This window comes from Podarcis muralis, chromosome 15, assembly GCF_964188315.1.
Source record: "Podarcis muralis chromosome 15, rPodMur119.hap1.1, whole genome shotgun sequence".
Lineage (NCBI taxonomy): Eukaryota > Metazoa > Chordata > Lepidosauria > Squamata > Lacertidae > Podarcis > Podarcis muralis.
Window position 1 is genome coordinate 43,207,193 of NC_135669.1, and position 20,060 is coordinate 43,227,252.

Genomic DNA, 20,060 nt, shown 5'->3' on the forward strand with positions numbered 1-20,060 from the left:
AGCCTCAGCAGCCAACTCAATTAGCTTTCGGTCAAAAACCCTATTAGAAAAGATGTGATGAATAGATGTCTTTTTTTAGTCGTCAAGATTTGTGGCATATCCATCAAACCACACACACACACACACACACACACTTAAAGCCTTGGACTTTCTTATTAAGAATGTTCAAGACAAATGGATCCTTGGGGACTTGCCTGACAGGTGCTGTACCTGCAAATTTGCGATACCTGCAAATTATGCATGAGGGGCCACAATGCAGCAGGAATCAATCTGGCACAGAAATTGTCATAAACCATGATAAATGGGAGTTGCTCCTTATTTGTCACAATGGGATTTGTGCAGAAGTTCCTCAAACCCAACGGAAGTAAAAATCCACAGGCTGCAGAATGTAGTATCGGGTGCAGAATGTCGCTTGCTGAGAACTTTGGCCTTTTGCCTTTAAATATGAAGTTTTGAGTCCTTATAAGGCACACGGCCTATCGGCTAAAATCTCAGTAGTCGGAGAGGTAACAGAGTAGGGCTGCTATTATGGGGTGTGGGGTGGGTGGGGGCGCTTCAGAGCCCTATTGAGCAGCTCATGGCTCCCCTCCCTAGGGAACAGAGCATGCAGAATGATTTATGCAGGTCACAGAATCTAGTTTCTCTTAGGGCAGAATTGGCTTTAACTTGGCAAAGTACTGATCACAAGGATGATGCTGCTTCCCATTGTTCAGCCTACCACTGCCCTACATCCTACCAGTCCCAATGAACCCCAGCCACCAAATAGCCCGCAGGTCCCCTATTCCTGCTCCACCCACTACACTACACTGCACGATCCCTTCCTCCACCGACGTTTCAAAGCCAGAAGGTGCTCAAAGCTTCAGGACACTCCTAACTAATAACATTTGCCCATTATCTGTTCGCAATAGACATCCTGCAAGTGAAAATCAATGGATGCCTCTCCCTCAGCCCTTCCAAACTTTGCAAATGCCAGCGAGAGCCCCATGGGGAAATTGAGGGATGCACAGGCACGGTTTCTCAGATTCCTTGGCCAAGCAAAAAATTTAAAAAGCCATTTCCTGTAAGAGGTTTTCATGCACCTTTGATTACAGAAAATAACAAAACTGCCTTCACCAGGAGCGGATATTGGAGAACGACTCTTTTCGAGGGAAAGAGCGCCCCCTGGAGCCCACATGCTGCTATGGCTTTTGCAGAAAGCATCCAGCTGCTATCACATTTCCCGCAGATTTTTTATTAGGAATGCAGTTTCATAAAATTAATCAGACACCTAACGAAGGTGCACACTGGAAGTGAAGCTGTGCAACGGGAAGGGACAGAAACACGCCTAAAATCTAAAAGTGAAATAAATAATAATAATAATAATATCATTATCCCTGGGAAGCACATTATTTGTGTGTGCAGCTCTTCAGAGGCACAGTAAAATCAGTACGTTGTTTTTTTAAAAAATCATTTTCACTGATTTGCTTTTCCCCCTAACACTCTAAATAATGTAAGGGAAGTCTGTGTGGGCAACTGAGCTGTACATTGCTAAGTACCGCTGTAAAAAAATGGCATTTGAGCAAGGGTGCCTTTGCCAACCGATGGCCCTCAAGCTGTTTTGGACTACAGCTCCTATCAACCCCAGCCAGCAGGGTCACATTGTCCATTTGGATGAATGAGACTGTGCCCCACCAACCAGCGCCTGCTCTCAGCCAGCCCCTCACCTGCCTGCCTGCCTTTCTACTCATAACCAATCCAGGAGGTTTCCCTGCCTGCCATCTTCCTCCTCTTTAGTCTCAGTGTTGTCCCTCCTAGAAATCAGCAGGATGGAAGACAGGTACAAAGCCAGAATTAGTTTTCTCCGGCTGTCATTGGCTCTGGCGCCACCTGCTGTTGGGCTCCTTGCTTTTTGCCTAACCAGGCCCAATGGGCAGTGCCCACCACTGCTTTAAGGTGGCACAAGGCTCCTTGGCTTTTCTGGCTGCAAGAGTCTAACACAGCCACCCCCACTGGAAACGTCCCCTGGATGTAGGAAACAGTGGGTTATGACAGGAGGTGTCGCGGGTGGCGACCAGTTCTCTTTGAGGAATAATCTGATGCTAGGCACAGACTTACTTCCGAAGGTGCTCGTGTTCCTTTAAGAAAAGCTCTGTCCTTCTGTTGTTGACGCCACACCCGCTTTTGTAGGACCTGAAAGATAAAGGTAGAAAGCCCCCCCAAAATGAGATTGCAGGAGCAGTGAACAATGTTATAGTTAATTGCTGCAGCTTGTCTTCACTTACCCCGCCCCACTGCCCAGCTCACAGAAGAATATTCCTATGTTATGAATGGTCCATGTCACCATTAAGAAAAAGAGGTTGGAATAGGCCAGTATAAATGTGGACTGTCCCTGGATCAAGGGACTTCTCTTCTTTAAGTTCTCAAAGCTCTTAACCAAGCTCAAGGTTGTCATCTGAACTGGTCAGATCTTTAAGTGGTAATCAATCACAGTCAGTCCATCATTTGAAAAATAGGACTTTAGAGCCGCCTTGCCACAAAATGGCAACTAGGCATTCTGTTTTGGTGGCTGTAATCTTGGTTCAAGGAGCCATTTGGTGCCTAGTTTATATATCTGAGGGATGCGGGTGCCGCTATGGGTTAAACCGCAGAGCCTAGGACTTGCTGATCAGAAGGTTGGCGGTTCAAATCCCTGTGATGGGGTGAGCTCCCATTGCTTGGTCCCTGCTCCTGCCAACCTAGCCGTTCGAAAGCACATCAAAGTGCAAGTAGCTAAATAGGTACTGCTCCAGTGGGAAGGTAAACGGCGTTTCCGTGCGCTGCTCTGGTTTGCCAGACGCAGTTTAGTCATGTTGGCCACATGACCCGGAAGTTGTACGCCAGCTCCCTTGGCCAATAAAGCGAGATGAGTGCCGCAACCCCAGAGTCGTCTGCGACTGGACCTAATGGTCAGGAGTTCCTTTACCTTTACATATCTCAGTTTCTAACAGTGTCTGCAGGCCCCAAGCCCCAGCAGAACAGAATGTTGGCTGTGCCACCAAGTTTCCTGGGAGTGAATCAACAGGCAGGGTCAGCCTCGCTGCTCCTTCCACCATTTGGGCAATTCAAATTGTAGCCCCTGTGAAAAAGCCAGTTGCCAATCGCAGCAACATAGCACTACTTTTGCTGTTCGGGAGGGCAAAAGGCTATTCTGTGGTTCTCAGCAGACAGAAGGCAGCCACAGGCTGAGCTCAGTTCAGAACAGCAGTGGCCTCCAGGAAAGTAAATATTTGCTGGTGGGAAAACACAAGCAGGGAGTGGCTCCTTGCATGAAGCAAAGATCCGATTCTCCCTGTTGGCAAATCCTGCACAGCTTTGGGGAAGCAAAAGAGAAATTCCTAGGGCATATTTTTCTTGGGAATGAGGCAAACTATCTTTTCCATGCTCTGTCAGCCTAGGTTTTATTGGAACAGAAATTTTTGCTGCGTCTCTCCCCCTGCTCCTCTTTGGTGTCTCTTACAAAGAGCAGAGATCTGCCTTGCCTTTGAAAGCTAACTCTGTAACACCAGACTTCTTCAATCTTGCCACCACAGACGTTGCTGGACTACAACTCCCATTGTCCCTGATCATTAGGCTAAGCTGGCTGGGTGTGATGGGAGTTGGGAGTCCAGTGGCCCCCCAGGCCTTTTTATTAGGCCCTTGGGACTCCCCCTAGGCCTTGCCCTCACTGGCCCTGCTTTGCATCCTCCATCCTGTGTCCTTGAATTCCGATCATGCCTCTCTGCTGACTTGGGAGAGGGATGTGTGTAGAGACGAACCTTCACTGTCCCCATCACTTTCTCCTCTGGCTCTGTCCACCAGTGGCCTGTGGGCATCAAGAGGCTGCCCAAAAGGCAATGTTGGCCCTCAGGCTGAAAAGCATTCTCTACCCTTGGGCTCTGGGTCACCAAGAATGCCTTTCTGCCCTGGTGGAACTCGGGTGAAGGCCACGCTCCCTAACGACTGCAGAGAGCGCTAACTTACTCAATATCCTTCCGCACCGAACCCATGAGATTCTCTCTTTCCCGCACTGCCAGGAAGTTGGTTTTGGTTTTGTGGAATTCGTGTGTGTAGTCCTGTAACAAGAGCAAAAGATTTCAAGCATGTTAGACTTTGAGAAGTGCTGTTCTTCCTCTAAGGATGAAGCTCAAAACGCTACAAATCTTCCGAGAGCCTTTCCCAACCCACTGACCTCCTCCACATGTTCTGAACTACAACTCCCAGCAGGCCCTGCAAACGGTGTTCAGGGATGAAGAGGGCTGGAGTCCAATAGCACCTGAAGGGTGCCAGCTTGGGGACGACTGTCCTATAGTATGTATGTACCAAGTGTAAAACTAAGGCTCACACAGAAACAGGTCTACCAAGGACTCTGGCTCAGTAGATGCCTACTCTAGCCTAACAGTTGCGGCTGCAACCCATTTAAGAGCAGGATCAGAGTCACATTTATTTTCTAGCAGATGTTCGGAACTTCATACATGACACGGTGGCCTTGTTCACACACAACAGTAAACAGTAGCTAACTGTGTACTGCGAATGCACCAATCTTGACCAATTCGCTCCTCCCAACTAGCTCAAAGAACAAGCAAAACTATACAAGGAGAGACACTCGCTCTGGAAGACCAGCTCTATAGTCTTGAGGTGTGCCTAGTCCCCATGGTGTTGGTGAATGTCCAAGCGTCCTCTAGAGCATGGAGCACCTATTTCTGGCTGCTGCCGGTTTGTTCCCAGACAGGGCCAGCTTGCCCACTGCACTTCATGCTCCAATAATGTCCCACCTGGACTCCTGCAAAGCACCCTATGCTGCCCTTGAAGACGGCTTGGAAGCTGCAGCTAATGCAAGATGCAGCTGTGAGAATTCCATTAGGCTTCTCACCTGAGGACCATGGAAACACTGCTTCTGAAGCATTTGCACCCGAAGCCAATTAGCTACCCAATTCAAGGTCTTGGTTTTGATGTATAAAAGCCCTATGAGGCTTGGGACCCACTTATCCAAGAGACTGCCTCTCCATGTATAAGAAACAGGGAACTGATCATCATCCCTGACCACTGGCTACTCTTAAGACACACAGGGCTGTATCCAACGTACTCTGTCCACTAGTGCAAAGGCTCTTGTGTTAGAGGACAGATGAGTTTTAACGTTGTGCAATGGAGGAAGGCAATGAAACAGTCTGCCAGCAGAAACTCATTGCACGATAGATTGTGCAACTTACTTCACAGCAAGGTTGCCAGCTTGTGCATTCTTTAACTTACCACCTCACTGGATACAACCTGCAGGCTTTACAAAACATATGTTTTTTAAAAATACTTGTTGTGTATTTACTTCTGCAGTTGTAACACCCTACCTTACAGGGATAGAGCACGTATAAATCATCAAACTAACTGATGAATGCAAAACAAATCCATAGTCAATATTTGGTGTTGGTTGAAAGGTCATGGTTTGTTCGAAGTGAAACAGAACAAGATTCCTGGTTCAGCTGTAACACTCTACCTTTAAAGCACATTTCTCTCCCGTCCAAGAATTCTGGGAACTATAGTTCCCCCTGCACTATAATAATTTATTTCTACCCCGCCCATCTGGCTGTACTTCCCCAGCCACTCTGGGCAGCTTCCAGCAAAAGATTAAAAATACATTAAAACATCAGTCATTAAAAACTTCCATAAACAGGCTGAAAGAGCCACCGAGTCTGGCAAACACCAGAGCGTCACCCCCAGAGCTTCTTCCTACCTGCAAGATGTCTCTGTGCCGCTGCAAGGTGTGCATCAGAGCCGCGTTGAGGGATGGGACTCCGGCGCTGTTGGTGTACTCGGCCATTTTGTCATTTATCCCTGTCAGCTGCGAGAAGGAAAAAGGGAGCACACAGGTTGGACAGGACACAGGTTCTTCACAGGAAAGTTAAGAGCATGCATTTGGAAAGGGAAAGGGAAACCACTGCTTTTTGGAGCACACAGCAGCTGTTTTAAAGAAGCACAAGGCTGGCAGAAATCCTGGTGGCGGGTGTGGAAGGCATTCTGAAACAAACGTACAGGCTTTCCAAAACAGATGCTCAACAGTTCCATAATCACTGTTTTGGGCCAGTGCTGTTCTGGGACTTCAGAACATTACAAGAGCCTTGATGAATCAGGCCAATCCAGCACCCTCTCCTTGCAGTGGCCAACCAGATGCCCCGGTGAGAAGCCCAAAGTAAGACCTGGGCACAACAGCATCATTATCCCCATCTGCAGTTTCCAGGAACTGGGAGGCATACAGAGATATACCACTCCAATGGCGGAGTCAGTACACTTTGATGCAATTTGTGCACAAACAACTCAGACCACCGTCTTTTGAATATTTCTATACTACTCTTTAGAATATGTATCTGAGGGCTGTCTACGGTAAGAAACTATCAGCGGTAAAATAAGCAGCAACAATGTCAAAGTGCTTCAAAAATGACAAAGTGTGAAATCAGACAAAGCGATCAGTGTTTAGAATTTAAAAAAAGGTCTTGTTACCCAGCCTTGCACTGCAACTCTTGTGTGGGTGAAATACGCTGGCATTTTTCAGGCCTCCCCCTTTGGATTGAGTTTGTAAAGAGCAAAACCCATGACTGAAAAGCAACCAGACAGTTCTGGTGGAGGCAAAGAGGCCATTCCAAGATCCTCCGGGTGGTTTAAATTGGGGTGGATGGAAAGAATGTCAGGATCTACTGGAACATCTCTGGATGGATGTGCAGCAGCAGTAGATTCCTTCGTTTGTTTGCCTTCACCAGACTATCCCAAACCAAAAAAAGGTTTAACAGTACGAAACTAACACAAGACACCGTCAATGGACGTTAACTCAGATAAAATACAACATAAGTAATCTTAAAATGCTGCATTACCCTGGCAGATCACAACATGCCTCTTTAAAAAGGGAGAGAAAGCTTCCTCTCTTAACAAAGATTAAATGAAAAGGAGATGAAATATAATGAGTTTGCACAAATCTAAATTAAATTATGTAAAACTGCAATTTGATACGCATTGAGGGTTCCTGTTATTAGCAATGAGATAATTATATTATCATTCACTAACAGTGATTTTCTTATTTTTGTTCCTTATGAAAAACCAAAATGAATAAAAAGCATAAAACTAACATAAAAAAACTAAAATTGTCCCAAGTATTGCTCTCCGAGATGGTATATAAAGGAAAATATATAACATATACGACTTGCAATAGGTTGGCAAGGGTTTCTGGCTCCTGACTGTTTAACAGCAGCAACAACAACAACTTTAAAAAGGCCTTTCCTTACCACCTTTGAAATTAGGCTTCTGGGATTTCTGATGAATTACAGCCACCTAGCTGTAGATAAATACTTATAAATACTTATAATCAGGTGATTCCAGGAGATGGCTTGTGGAATGAGGAGAGAACTGGCTGGGCCCCTGGACCATCAATCTGCATCTGACTTCAGTCCTAATTTAATCACTAATTTCTTAGCAGTTAAGAAATTCCCTAATGTCTGCATCACAGCAGTAGAGTACAACTTAAAAAGGGGGGGGGGTGGATGGATAGATAAGGGAATTGAAGCAGAAAAGGCATCCATTCCAGGCAGGAGATGACTTTTTTGCTCGTGGGAGAAAACACACTTTAAGGAAACAGAGCCACCACTTTCTGCACTGTCGTTTTTTAAGCTGCTCCAGCAGCTCGTGTCAAAAACCTCGAAGGTCACAACAGAGGCCTGGGAATTTAACTGGCTGAAATCCCACTCACCTTCCCCAAGAGCTGCTCAATTTCCACAGCCATTGTTTCGAACATTCGGTCTTGGCTCGATCCATTCAGAAGAGGGGTTGTGTCGGAGCTGAGTGATGAGAAAGAAAGACAGACAGACACCCCTCTGTAAATATTATGGCAGAGTAAAAAGGTGCACCTAATTGTCACAAAATGTCACGGGGGACCCTGCAACCCAGAAGGCCCTGTTAACGCTGGGGATACCAATTGCCCACAGGCAAATGCCCAGGAATCCCAGGTGCTGATGCCAGCCTCTGTGGTTCTCACCTGCAGAGGGGGGTGGGGGGACAGTTGCACGTGTGCTCTCCTGGGCCTTAAAGGCATAGGAGGAAAACTGCTGTTGCCAGGCTCTTCAGCCTGTTCCTTTAAACTGCCATGATGCTGAGCTGTGGCTTCCTATTGTCATGGACAATAGTAGTACTGGGAGGCACCAGCCAGGGAATCCCCAAAGGAAGAAGGCTCAGAGCCCAGGGATTGGTGGTGGGAGGACAGTGAGTGGTCAGAGGGAGAAGGAGCAGAATGGGAGGAGGAGGTGACAGAAGCTGAATAGGCAACAGGGTTTAATGAGCAGGAACAGGCTGGGGAAGAAGACAGTCCAGAATCAGAGGCAGAAGGGGAAGCTGGGGAGGAGTGGAGGAGGGTTGTTGAAGCAGCCAGGGAGTCTCTCCCTACTGCTGTGACCAGTTCCCCTCCCTGCTGGTCTTCCAGAAGACACAGGGGAATTAAGAGAGCAGAGCAAAGAGAGACAAGACGAAGGAGCTTCAGGTTGCTGGGTAAGGAGTCTTAGGGAGCAGTGGGGCAAGACCTACGGGGAAGAGTTGCTGTGACCACTAGGCCTGCACCATTTTAGTTCCTTTGAATAAAGAGTCAACTTCACTGACACCAGGTGTTTTATTGCTCTTGACTCTGGCTCCTGACACCTATTCTGGAAAGTACAGCACTGACGAGCTACTCCAGACGCTATGGTTTCAGGACAGGCCAACAGCAGCTAGGAGAAGAAGTGGGAAGCACCTGGAAGCAGAACACCCCTCTTTTCCTGGCCCCTCAAAGCTTCTGGAGAAGCCTCTCCCTAGATGTAGTGTAAAAGCAATTAGGAATTGTGGGTGGGGCACAAGCACAACCCCTAAACTGTGTCAGGTAAGCCACAAGGCAGGAGTCTTGAGTAATGAAGCTCAAAAAGAATAGAGAAAAGACAGGTTTAAAAGAAAAACTATTTTGAAATGGTAAAAATGTCAAAAACAAAAGAAAAGTAGGACAGTAGTACCTATACCTGTCGCGCCTTCCCTCTCGGGAGCTGCTGTGGCTGTAGCTGGTGCAGAGCTTGCTGAAGGAGACCAGCTTGAGGTCCAGCTCATTCTCCAGCTGCCGGGCTTGCTTCCTCAGATCTGCACCAACAAGAGAAAGGGGGAGTGAGCCTTTCCTGCCCACACACACCCCTACATACACATCCATACCCCTACATGCCTACACACATACTTTGCTGCTCCTAAGCCCTCAAGGGCAAAAAGGAAGAGGCTTCATTCAGCTCTGTTTCCAAAAATGGATACGAATTTCAACAGTGTAATGAGATGCAATGTTTCTAATATGATCTGTCACGGATCAGCAAAATGGAAAGCATTCTGCTTTGGAAATGTTAATAGTGTACAGGCTGAAGAGAACAGAAAATGTGTGCTTCTACTACTGATTAAATGATTGCATTTAGATCCCATATTTTTCCCAGGGTGCTCAAGGTAGCATAAATGATTTTCCTGCTGCTCATTTCATTTCCACAGCAACCATGTGAGGTCAGTTAGGCTGAGAGGCACTGGCCGGCCCAAGGTCGCCTAGGGAGCTCCATGACCGAGTGACGATTCAAACCCTGGACTCTTGAGTGCTAGTCAGACACTCTGTGACACCCCACCGGCTCTCTCACTGCATCACCCTAGTGAGGTAGGAAACCTGTTGCTCTCCAGAAGCTGCTGTACACTGAGTCACACCATAGGTCCCTCTAGCTTCAGCCCTGCCTACACTAACTGACAGTTAGCTCTCTGCGGTTTCAGGCAGGAGGCAATTCCCAGACCTAGGTGGAGATGCTGGGGATTGAAACTGAGGGCTTCTGCCGTGCAGCTATGGCCCTATTTATTTTATTTTTGAGAAAAGCAGGCTATGCAGCATTATAATAAGTAAATAAAAACTGGGGTCATAGAATCATAGAGTTGGAAAGGAGGAGGATCGTCTAGTTCAACCTTTGCCTAACATGGGGCCCTAACCCACAACCCTGAAATTAAGAATCTTGTGCTCTACTAACTGAGCTATCCCTTGGGTGGCAGTTGCTAGAGGCAGAACACCTAAGAGGAGTGCCTGCTTATGAACCTCCTGGAAACAAATGTACTCTCATCAGTGCATAAAAGCTCCACGTTTAAAATAAAACTGGCTTCAAAATCCACAGGAAAACAAGATATTTCAGATAACCTTCAGTCTAATCCACTAAGCCATAAAAAGATAGTGTCTATCAGTGCAACTCAGATGGCAGGGTCCCTCTTAGCACCAATTACTGGGAGGTGGGAGAAAGCGAAAAGTAGGGTGCCAGGGGCATGTAAATGCTTTTGAACCATTTGCCTCCCTGCAGGCACCTTTCAGGTTTTGACCTATAAAGCCCTGTGCATCTCAGAACCTCAATACTTCAGGGACTGCCGCTCCCCCCATGAGCCAACCCAATCCCTGCATTCAGCATCCAAGTCCTCTCTCCTTGTGCCCCCCTCCAAGGAAGCTGTGCAGAGCGGTGACATGAGAATGGGCCTTTTCAGTGGTGCCTCCCTGCTTATGGGATGCTTGAAAGCATACCAGTGCAAATGGATAAATAGGTACCACTGCGGTGGAAGGACAAACAGCATTTCCATGCACTCTGGCACTCATCACGGTGTCCTATGCACAAGAAGCGGTTTAGCCATGCTGGCAACATGACCTGGAAAAGCTGTCTACGCCTGCAGACAATCGCTGGCTCCCTCAGCCTGAAAGCAGAGATGAGCATTGCATACCACAGTCGAATCTGACTGGGTTTAACTGTCCAGGGGTCCTTTACCTTACCTGATTTCCCCAAGGAGGTACAACTGGTGCCATCACTAGCTACATTAAGGCACCAGGCAAATGCTTTTTTCTTTACCCAGGTCTTTGACCCTTAATTTGGGGTTTTTTAAATATTTGTGGCCTCTTTTCAGGGGGTGGGATGCACCAGACCCACCTTTTATACATATGAATGGGTTTTTAGGTTTCTATTTTGCTTTGGTTTTGAACTGTTTTGTAAGTCGCTTTAAGTCACTTTTTGCGACAAAAAGAAAGCAAATAACTGCAACAAACAAACAAAACATAGAATGAAAGTACTATATAAACACCACAAATAAATAAATGGGTGGTATTCAACTAAGTTTTATTCAGAGCTCTTGTTGGCATCTGTTTCGAGAGACAACTTGAGCGCCCTCTTGGGGTGAAGTGAAGACCGCTGCATCGAAGTGACCTCCCCAAAGTCCAGTGGGTACAGAGATGCTGAGTTGCCCAGACAACAATATCCTCCTTCAGCCTCGCTGAGGTGGTCCAAAGGAAAGCAGAGCAAGATGTTCAGCACCAGCTTGGCTGCAGGAGTTGCTGGAAGGTGGTGTACAATGCGACATCCAACTGTCTCAAGGACTCCACTCCAGATTTGTGTAGGGTTTAGTCCTGAGCCTTTTCTTCTCCCAAATATATCCCCCACAAGGCAGCAGAGGCTTAGGATTAGAGTTTTCCTTCTCCTACGTGGGCTACCTTCCCAGGTTGACAAGCCCCATCTGCCCCTCACTTTCCTCTGCAGCACGTGCAGAAACAGCCTTTCTGACTGTTGAACTCATTACTGGTATCATCCACACAATCTGCTGGGCCTGTCTTCGCATGCAATGGAAGTCCCTAACTCACCAAGGTTCTGAGAGACCCATCGGCTACCCTCCCCTGGTTTAGCCAGTCAGTCAAAGCCATTCTTGGGGTGCAACCACAGCTTCCCGGAGCCACAGGTGAGAGCAGAGTGCAGGGTGGGGACCAAAGCTGGACAAACTACCCCAGAATGAGCATGTCATGTCCCGCACCTGAGGTACGACCCCCTCCCCTAACACCCCATAACCTATTCAGAGCGGACCCAGTGAAATGAACAGATCACCCATCTTTGTGGTGAAGGCTATGAAAACTAGGGTACGGTTCCTGGAGGAAACAGTGAGGTCCCTCCCATTGCTCTCTTAACCTGTTGCTGTATCTTCTTTCCTGAATGGTGGGGTTTTTTTTGGGTAGTTTCCTTGCTGGGACAGCATGGCATGAATTTTAGCTTACTTTTATAATTTTATTGTCTATCTTTCAATAATGTTTTATGGTATTTTGTGTAAAGGCATGGACCTCACAAATTTAATAAACTTGAACTTGAACTCGGTAAGGTCTTTGTCAACAGATCACCCAACGGACGAAGCCCCCAAACAGGACCCGAGCACCACAGAATGCCTCCCCTTCTGCAGCTTCCAGCAGGTAACCCTTAGCTGTGACAAGCAAACAGAACCTCCTTACACAGGAGCAGTGTACCACGGAGCCCTTTTCATGTGTGTGAGAGAAAGAGAGAGAAAGAAAGAGAGAGAGAGGGACCCATTATGTCTTGTTTGTGGGTCTCCCATTTGCTGGCCCTGGTTGGAAACAAGGCCCCTGGTGCTCTCTGCTGGGCCCCACACCTCACCACGCCCCCCCCCACTCCATTTCCCCAGCCCTCCTCCGGAAATGAGGCCCCATAGAACCAAAGCGCCCCCTTCCCCCCGCCTCAGCCCCCTCCCCTTCTTGGCCCCCTCCCCCCTAGACACTTGGGGGGAGCCCTCGCCCTCCCCAGTCGCAGAAGATGAGGCCTTCCAGGACCAAAGCGCCGCCTCCCTCCCTTGGCAACCCCAATGGTCCCCTCTCCATTTTCCTGCCCCTCACCCGGCGCCTCCCTGCCCCTCCCAGCTGAGCTCCCCCTCCCCCTCTCCCTCCCCTCACTCTTCTTCCCCCGCTGCCCCACCCTCCCCCCGTCCCGCCCTACTCACCCTCCCAGTAGTTGCTGCTGCCCCCCGCCGCCGCCATCTTTGTTGTCCAACGTCAGCCCTCGGCGGCCTAGGCCGGCGGCGCGCTGGGCTACGGAGGCGGCGCGGGCCAGAGCGCCTTTCCCGCTCGGCGCTTCCGGGTCATAGAGATGGGGAAGGAGAGCAAGGGCTGTTGCAAGAAACCGTAGGCCGGGAAAGGAGGGCGGTGGAGCGTGGAGGTGGAACCATAGAGATGGCGAGGAGCGGCGGTGGAGTGGGGATTCCTAGAGCGCCAGCCGCGGCAGCGCCACTCGGCGGCTCGCGGCGGTAATAGCTACCCGCACCCCGCAGGGCGGACTTTGGGCTTTCGGTTCTCTGCCCCGCCCAGGTTACCAACTGAAACTCGGTCCTGCGAGGGCGAAAGAGGGCGGGCGGAAAGACAAGTTAATATCCCGTGCGATCCTCGCTATGCCTTTGCATAATTTTAATTCTGGTGTAATCTGATTTTTCTTAAAAAAAAAAAAAAAACCCCATGGATTTTATCGTATGGCTTTATGTACTATTGTTAAACCGCTTTGGTATTAAATAAATAGCGGTCTAATGAATGAATGATAATAATAATAATAATAATAATAATAATAATAATAATAATAATAATAATTTATTATTTGTACCCCGCCCATCTGTCTGGGTTTCCCCAGCCACTCTGGGCGGCTTCCATAAAAACCAAAGAGACAGTAAAATATCACAGATTAAAAACTTCCCTGAACAGGGCTGCCTTAAGATGTCTTCTGAATGTCAGGTAGTTACCGTATTTATCGCTTTGACATCTGATGGTAAGGCGTTCCACAGGGCCCACTTTTCTATCCCACTTTTCCCCAGGGAGCTCAAGGTGGCGTGTAATAATAATAATAATAATAATAATAATAATTTGTTCCCCACCCATCTGAGTGGATTGCCCCCGCCACTCTGGGCGGAAGTGACTGGCACCCAAGGTCACACCCAGTGATCTCCATGGTTGTGTGAGGATTTGAACCCTGTTCTTCAAGGTCCTAGTCTGACACTTACTAATACTCTGCACAGGCTCTCGCTGAATAATTCAATGGGTCTTGCTCCCATAAGGTTATGATTGCAGCCTAATTAATTGATTCATTTATTTATCATTATACATACACAACCCAGCTTTGTTCCAAGGAAGTCAACGTGGTGCCTCATGTAAGAAGCCACCGTGTACCAAATCAGATCATTGGGTCCATCCAGCTCTGCCTTGTCCAAAAAACTTTCATCACTACTGCATTTATTTACTTATTTTGTAAAATTTATACACCACTATATTAAAAAAAAAAAAACCTGAAAGAGGTTTACAAAATATAAAACAGTAAAATCAAGAAAAATTCACAACTATACTTTAAAAGAAGCAAAATTTAAAATACTAAAACAAATTAAAATTACTTCAACTTTCTAAGCATCTGGGTAGGCAGGCCTAACAAGGCACCAAAAATAGTGAAAGCACCTGCTTGCTCTCAATAGGCTGTGAGCTCCAAAGTGCAGGTGCTGCCATCCTAAACAACTGAGTTCTTACAAATGCAGGAGGGATATTTTATGTGGCACCTGTGGTGTGGTAGCGCCAATTCTGCCAATCAAAGTGGCTGAACAGACACATTTGGGGTAAGGAAATCTTGTAGGTAAACTGATCGTTGATGTATCACATTAGACTGCCTATTGGAGGAGTTAGTTTAAATGCAACTGAAAAAGACTGGAGGCCTTTGTGATTATCTCTGTTGCTGCACCACAACTAAAGATATCCATCCCATTTTGATTCCATGTTTGTTACTTGCTGATAACCAAGCATCCTAGTGACCGAAAGATGCTGTGGATTAAAGCTGGGCCCTTCTGAACATAAAACGAATGCCGTTTAGTTTTGGCTTTATAGCAAGAAGCTTAGTTTGCTTGGTGAAGGGCATGTAACTGGGTCAGTTGCATATTGTTTGGTAGGAGCGGGTTGGTTATAAAAGCTGTCCCTGAGAAAGTCCATTCCTGTGCAGCATTAAAATGTATGAAAACTTTGTTGTAAACACAGGCTAGTAGTCATCGCCTGCAGAAGGTTTGATCTTCAAATTTCATTTCAAAAGGACCTCAAGGAATTTTCTTTGTGTGTAAATCCCCTCTCTGCCTGAGCCACTGCCATGCAAAAGATGCAACAGTGGAGCAGACAGGCCAGTTACGGTATCTAACTGAATAGGGCGACGTTGTATATTCAGCTCCCCTAAAGCTGTGGGTGGCGCTGTGGGCTAAACCACAGAGCCTAGGACTTGCCAATCAGAAGGTCGGCAGTTCGAATCCCCACGACCCCGTTGCTGTCCCAGCTCCTGCCAACCTAGCAGTTCGAAAGCACATCAAACTGCAAGTAGCTCCCTCGGCCAATAAAGCGAGGTGAGCGCCGCAACCCCAGAGTCATCCGCGACTGGGCCGAAAGGTCAGGGGTCCCTTTACCTTTAATGCCTGTGTAAGGGGCTACTGCTGTAACAAGCTGGTGGTCCCAAAGTGTGTTTCAGCTGCTGTATTCCTATCATGAAGGGGCTGCCCTGTTTCAAGACCACTAGCTAACCCTTTTTAAAAACAATACAGCAGGACTCATACTACCTGGAAACTTGTCTGTGGTGCCTCCCCTTCTCAAGCTGAAGTAGCACCCTATGTTTAATTTTAGGTGGAAGTTTTTAAAAACTCCACCCTTGCCCAGAATTTTGATTGAGAGGGATGGTAGGGCCACTGGTGATTTATCGCCGCAGGAGCAATTAAGTATTGTATGTTGAGGACTTCAGTTTTGTTTGATGGGTATTTAATATGGTTGGATATTCTTATAGAACCTGTGTTGGGGATCAGTGTGCAAAGAGGACAGGAATAGAGCATAAATACTGTACTGAAGGCTTGGGGGGGGGGGAAGCTTCCAGCAACTTGTACAGGTGAGCTGACTCTTGCATTGCACTTTCCATGTTATTTCAAGGGAGAATTCCAAAATGTGCCTCTTTGCATAATGGACATTAGGAACAGCCCTTTGGGAAGAGTAAAGCAAGACTGAAAGAAGCTTTTGGAGCAGGAGTGGACTCCAATTCCCACTAGCCCAACGATCAGGCTGATGGGAGTTGCAGCCCAACAACAACAGGAAGGCCACAACTTCCCTCCCTTGCCCCAATGGCAAATACACAGGAACAAATGAGGCAACTGTGTGTGTGTGTTTTGCATTTGATCTAGAAAAAGATGCCCCTGCATATAAGCTCTGATCCACACCAAGGAATGTAACCAGCGGTGAAGCAAATAAGACACAGGAAGAAGAGACGTCATAAAATAGTTTTATACAGATTAGAGCTCAGTGTACATGTTAAAAAACCCAACGCACACTCACAGAAGAGTCATCAAGCCACCCCACCCCCCATTCACACCCACTGGTTTGCATTCCCAAGTCAAGCCCCTAATTTCAAACTTTGCTTTTGAAGGCACAACAGTGCATGGACTAAGACAGGGATGGGGTACACACCAGCAGCAGTCGCAGACCACTCTTCCGCACCACAGAAGCAAACACCAGATCCTCCAAAGGCATAAGGTGTCGCACAGAGCAGGAGCAGGACACACTTGTGTTGTTCTTTAAGCACCTTTGCATAATTGCTACCAAACAGAGGCAGCCACCTGTGATCATCAAGGCAAGACTTGCCTCCACATTGAGATTCTACATTTCAAACAAGTTCTGCAAAGAGGTCTGGTGCCCCACCCAAATACCACCTTATTGCCAACTGGGAAGTTTAGGAGGAAGAATGGCAGGGAGAGAATCCTCTAAATATGTGGTAGGAAGGCCCAACCCAAGACCCATAATATGGCAACAAGGATATCTGGAATCCGCACTCAATAATTTGTACTTCAGAAGATTATATATTAAAAGCCAAACATCAATTAAGGCAGAAGATTATTAGGATAGCATTGAAGACTCTTGTAACAGTATTTTGGGATGGATAAAACAGGTAGGAAGGTTGTTAATGGACTTAGGAACTTGATTTCATAGAATCTAATCCTGGCTGATATGAGGGGGACAGTGTTAACTCACGTCTTCAACCTTTTGATGCCCAGGGGGCACACGTGGAATTAAAATAAAAAAATTGTTGTGGGCACCACACAATACCCATTTCATGGAATAAGGCTGGCAAGGCTGGTCACTGCGTTTCCTAAAGAGGCAAAAACATACCCCCCCCCAACAACAGAAAAGCAGACAAGACCCCAAACCACCTCAACTTTTTAAAAGGGATAAAAATGGGAGGGGGAGGGGACCTTTGTGGGTGCAAAGAGGTGTGTACGTGTCTGAGCCCACAGGCACCATGTTGAGGATCCCAGGGTTCATATTCCCTGCAGTTACTTAAGAAGGAGGGAAACTGAAGTTAAGGAAGCCCAGGCCAGGGAGCATATTACCATCAAATCCTGAAGGGAACATCAGTCTGCCTGAGAGGCCGTCTTACATATTACTCAGTTTAGTATTTTACAACTGTAAACAGCCTTGAGCGTCCTGGCAGAATGCAATTACTATTATTTATTAAATTTCTATACTGGCCTTCATCCGAGGATCACAGGGCTGTTTACAGTGAGCAAATCCAGACAGAGAACAAAAGCTAGAGGGTATTTCTATCCCTAGCTGTTAGAGAGGGTATACTGAAAGCATCATCTCATGGTGTTTCAGATAATTATGGTATATGTACTTAGCAGTAAGCCATAGAATAAGTGTGGCAATCCCAGTCACTGTGTTCCCAATCATGGCAAGTTTTAAGAGGTTTGAGAAAAGCATCTGGTTTAGGCCTTGTGGATCACTTATACCAGCCTTTGCCATGCCGGCAAAAAACCCCATAGGTTTTGGACAAGCTGACCAGGGCTGATGGGTATTGCAGTCTAAAACATGTGAAGGGGACTAGTTTGGCAAAGGGTGACTTATAAGCATTTCTCACAACAAACTGAGCCAGTATAGGTGGAAGTATTTAGCCAAGTTCCAATAAGAAAGCTAGCAAAGGATGAATGACTGAGCCTTGTTTACCTCCCACAGATTTCATTATCTTTCTTCAAAACAAAAACAAAAAAACTGGTCTGTTTTGTTAGCCCGACTCCGTGACAGGTTGCATCTTCCCACACAGGTGGTGTAAGAGCCCAGGACACAAAGATACATATTGGCAAGAGGACGTCACCCAGCAGATAAATACTTGCAAATGGGTGGTGCCTGTCCAGTCTTGCCTGGCAGCAGCAATGCAGAAATCAGCACGATCCTTTCCATTCCCCAACCCTCAAAACAGCCCAGCTTCACTCGGCTGCAATTCATCCGCTTCATGGTTTGACCCCTAGCGAGCGTGCACCTGACTGGATTTTAACCCTGATGCCTTCCCCAAATGAAGCTAACAAGGCTTAAGAAACGGTGACGTTTAACGAGGAAACAAAAGACACACACACATCCATCATGTACAAAGAGGGAGCTGGTCTACCTTCTAAGAGATTTTTCTAGCCCAAACAGTGAAACGTAAAACGTCAGAAAAATAGGAGGCAGCCTTAAATCAAGCCAGACCATTTGGTCCATCTAGCTCAGTACTGTCAACACTGCCTGGCAGTGCCTCTCCGGGGTTTCAGGCAGGAGGAACATCCCCAGCCCTATGTGGAGATGCTGTTGGAGATTGAATCTGGAACTGTCTATATGAAAAGTGGATGCTCTACCACTGAGTTGCAGCCCTTCCCCGAAGCTTGTGGTAATTGTGTGTCAGCTTTGCAACAGCTTTTTACTCTCACTATATGCAAAGTCCATAAATGAAATTTCCGAACAAGTGGCTGAAGGGGGGGGGGGGGAGACTAGACTTGTACCATGCAACATGAGGAATAACCACTGTAGTGCCTTCCCTTCCAGAACAGGCCCACTAACATTCTCTCTCCTTTTTGGAGATACTTTGAGAAGCAGCAAAATCTAATCTCAGCAGAAGAGCAGGTTTGCAGTTACAGACTTGGTGCTCAAAAAAGGAAGGATCAAGAAGGAGGTGCCCACCCCCCCGGTCTTGTTTTATTGTGGTTAGGAGTAGCCTGGTGAGTTTTCAAAGCAATTGCATATTAATAAGGTTTACTAGGAGGAAATATTTTTCTAGACTACAGATACACAATCACGAAAGCCACTAGTCTGGCTGCTTGTACAAAGGCTGCCTGAATCCAAAAAAACGAGCTGCGAAGGACCATTTGGCATCCAAGCCAGGAATTCTGGCTCACAATCTAGCTAGCATTAGACATTAGACTCTTGCTAGTCTACATTGTCAAATAGTGAACATCAGAACTTCTGAAGCAGGATCGGTGCGAGAGAACTCAACCAAAACACGTTTTTTATTTTTCAAAAGAACTGTCGCCTTTACTGGAGACATAGATTCTTGCATCTTGATACAACGCTCCTCTCTTGCTAGGAGTCAAAGGTAACCATGAACCAGGCTTCTGCCAAAATAACCTAACCTGAAGTCATTCTTAACAGAAGGAAGAGCTTAATTCCTCTAAGTAGTGAGCAAAGACCAGTTTCCTAACACCCTGCACCCATTGACCCTGCCCCAGGCAGAAGAGAATAAGAGGTTCCAGAGACTTCCATATGCTGCTGGAGCAGCAGTAGTTTAGACAAACATCTTGGCAGCTACAGTGAATTTCCCACAGATAATTGCATGGAGTGAAAAGTCTCAGATGGGCTTAGGGAAAACATTGCCGAAGTGCTAGCAACGCCACAAAACCATTTGGTTGTTCCCCTCCCTGGAGTGGGCTTGTAAGCAACCAAGCTTTCAGTTGCACTCCTGACTAGAAGAGAAGCCAGCTGGAGGGTGGGGTGGGGTGAGGTGCCCTCCTTGTGCATAAACCAGGAACTGGCATGAGCCAAGAGCAAAGGTTTGGGAGGACACAAGTTCTGGGTCCATCGCTTGAGAAGGGGGAAATGCTCAGTGTTGCAGGATCTGTCTCTGCAGGGAACTTCCCTGCTGCCGGGTGGGTCAGTGTTTGCTAGAGTAGAGTGTCTCCTCCTCAGTGTCCGTTTCATCCTGGAACTCGTGGCTCAGCAAGGACTTCTTGGAGCCCGTGGACATCATGCGGATCTCGTCCTCATAGTCGTCATGGTGCTGTCGTAGGCGGTGGAAGCCGTCCTTGTGCCGGTTGGACTTGATGGAACACACACACCAGATGATGCAGGCTGTCAGGATCACAGCTGTCATGGTAGCCCCTGGGAAAAGGGGGTTGTGTGTGAGAGAAATCAAAAC

General features: G+C 47.1%; 2 protein-coding genes across 6 annotated transcripts in view; both read right to left on the minus strand.

The window, feature by feature from the left end:
* Window positions 1–13,015, minus strand: part of GOSR1 (golgi SNAP receptor complex member 1) — a 46,517-nt gene extending 33,502 nt beyond the window's left edge. The window contains exons 1-6 of one of the 5 annotated variants that reach the window (XM_028707595.2): window positions 12,799–12,956; window positions 9,009–9,123; window positions 7,721–7,808; window positions 5,720–5,827; window positions 3,979–4,070; window positions 2,095–2,169 (exon numbers count right to left, since the gene is read on the minus strand). In XM_028707595.2, coding sequence (XP_028563428.1) covers window positions 2,095–2,169; window positions 3,979–4,070; window positions 5,720–5,827; window positions 7,721–7,808; window positions 9,009–9,123; window positions 12,799–12,835 — 515 coding nt within the window. In that variant the 5' untranslated portion in view covers window positions 12,836–12,956. Of the gene's footprint in view, window positions 1–2,094; window positions 2,170–3,978; window positions 4,071–5,719; window positions 5,828–7,720; window positions 7,809–9,002; window positions 9,124–12,798 lie in introns of all 5 variants that reach the window. The other 4 variants (XM_028707594.2, XM_077919783.1, XM_028707600.2 and 1 more) reach the window with 4 other exon arrangements.
* Window positions 13,016–16,112: 3,097 nt separating this feature from the next.
* The window catches only part of CPD (carboxypeptidase D), a 32,675-nt gene continuing 28,727 nt past the window's right edge, over window positions 16,113–20,060 (minus strand). Inside the window, exon 21 of the mRNA XM_028708391.2 lies at window positions 16,113–20,023. Within this exon, the coding sequence (XP_028564224.2) occupies window positions 19,797–20,023 (227 nt within the window). The 3' untranslated portion in view covers window positions 16,113–19,796. The remainder of the gene's footprint in view (window positions 20,024–20,060) is intronic.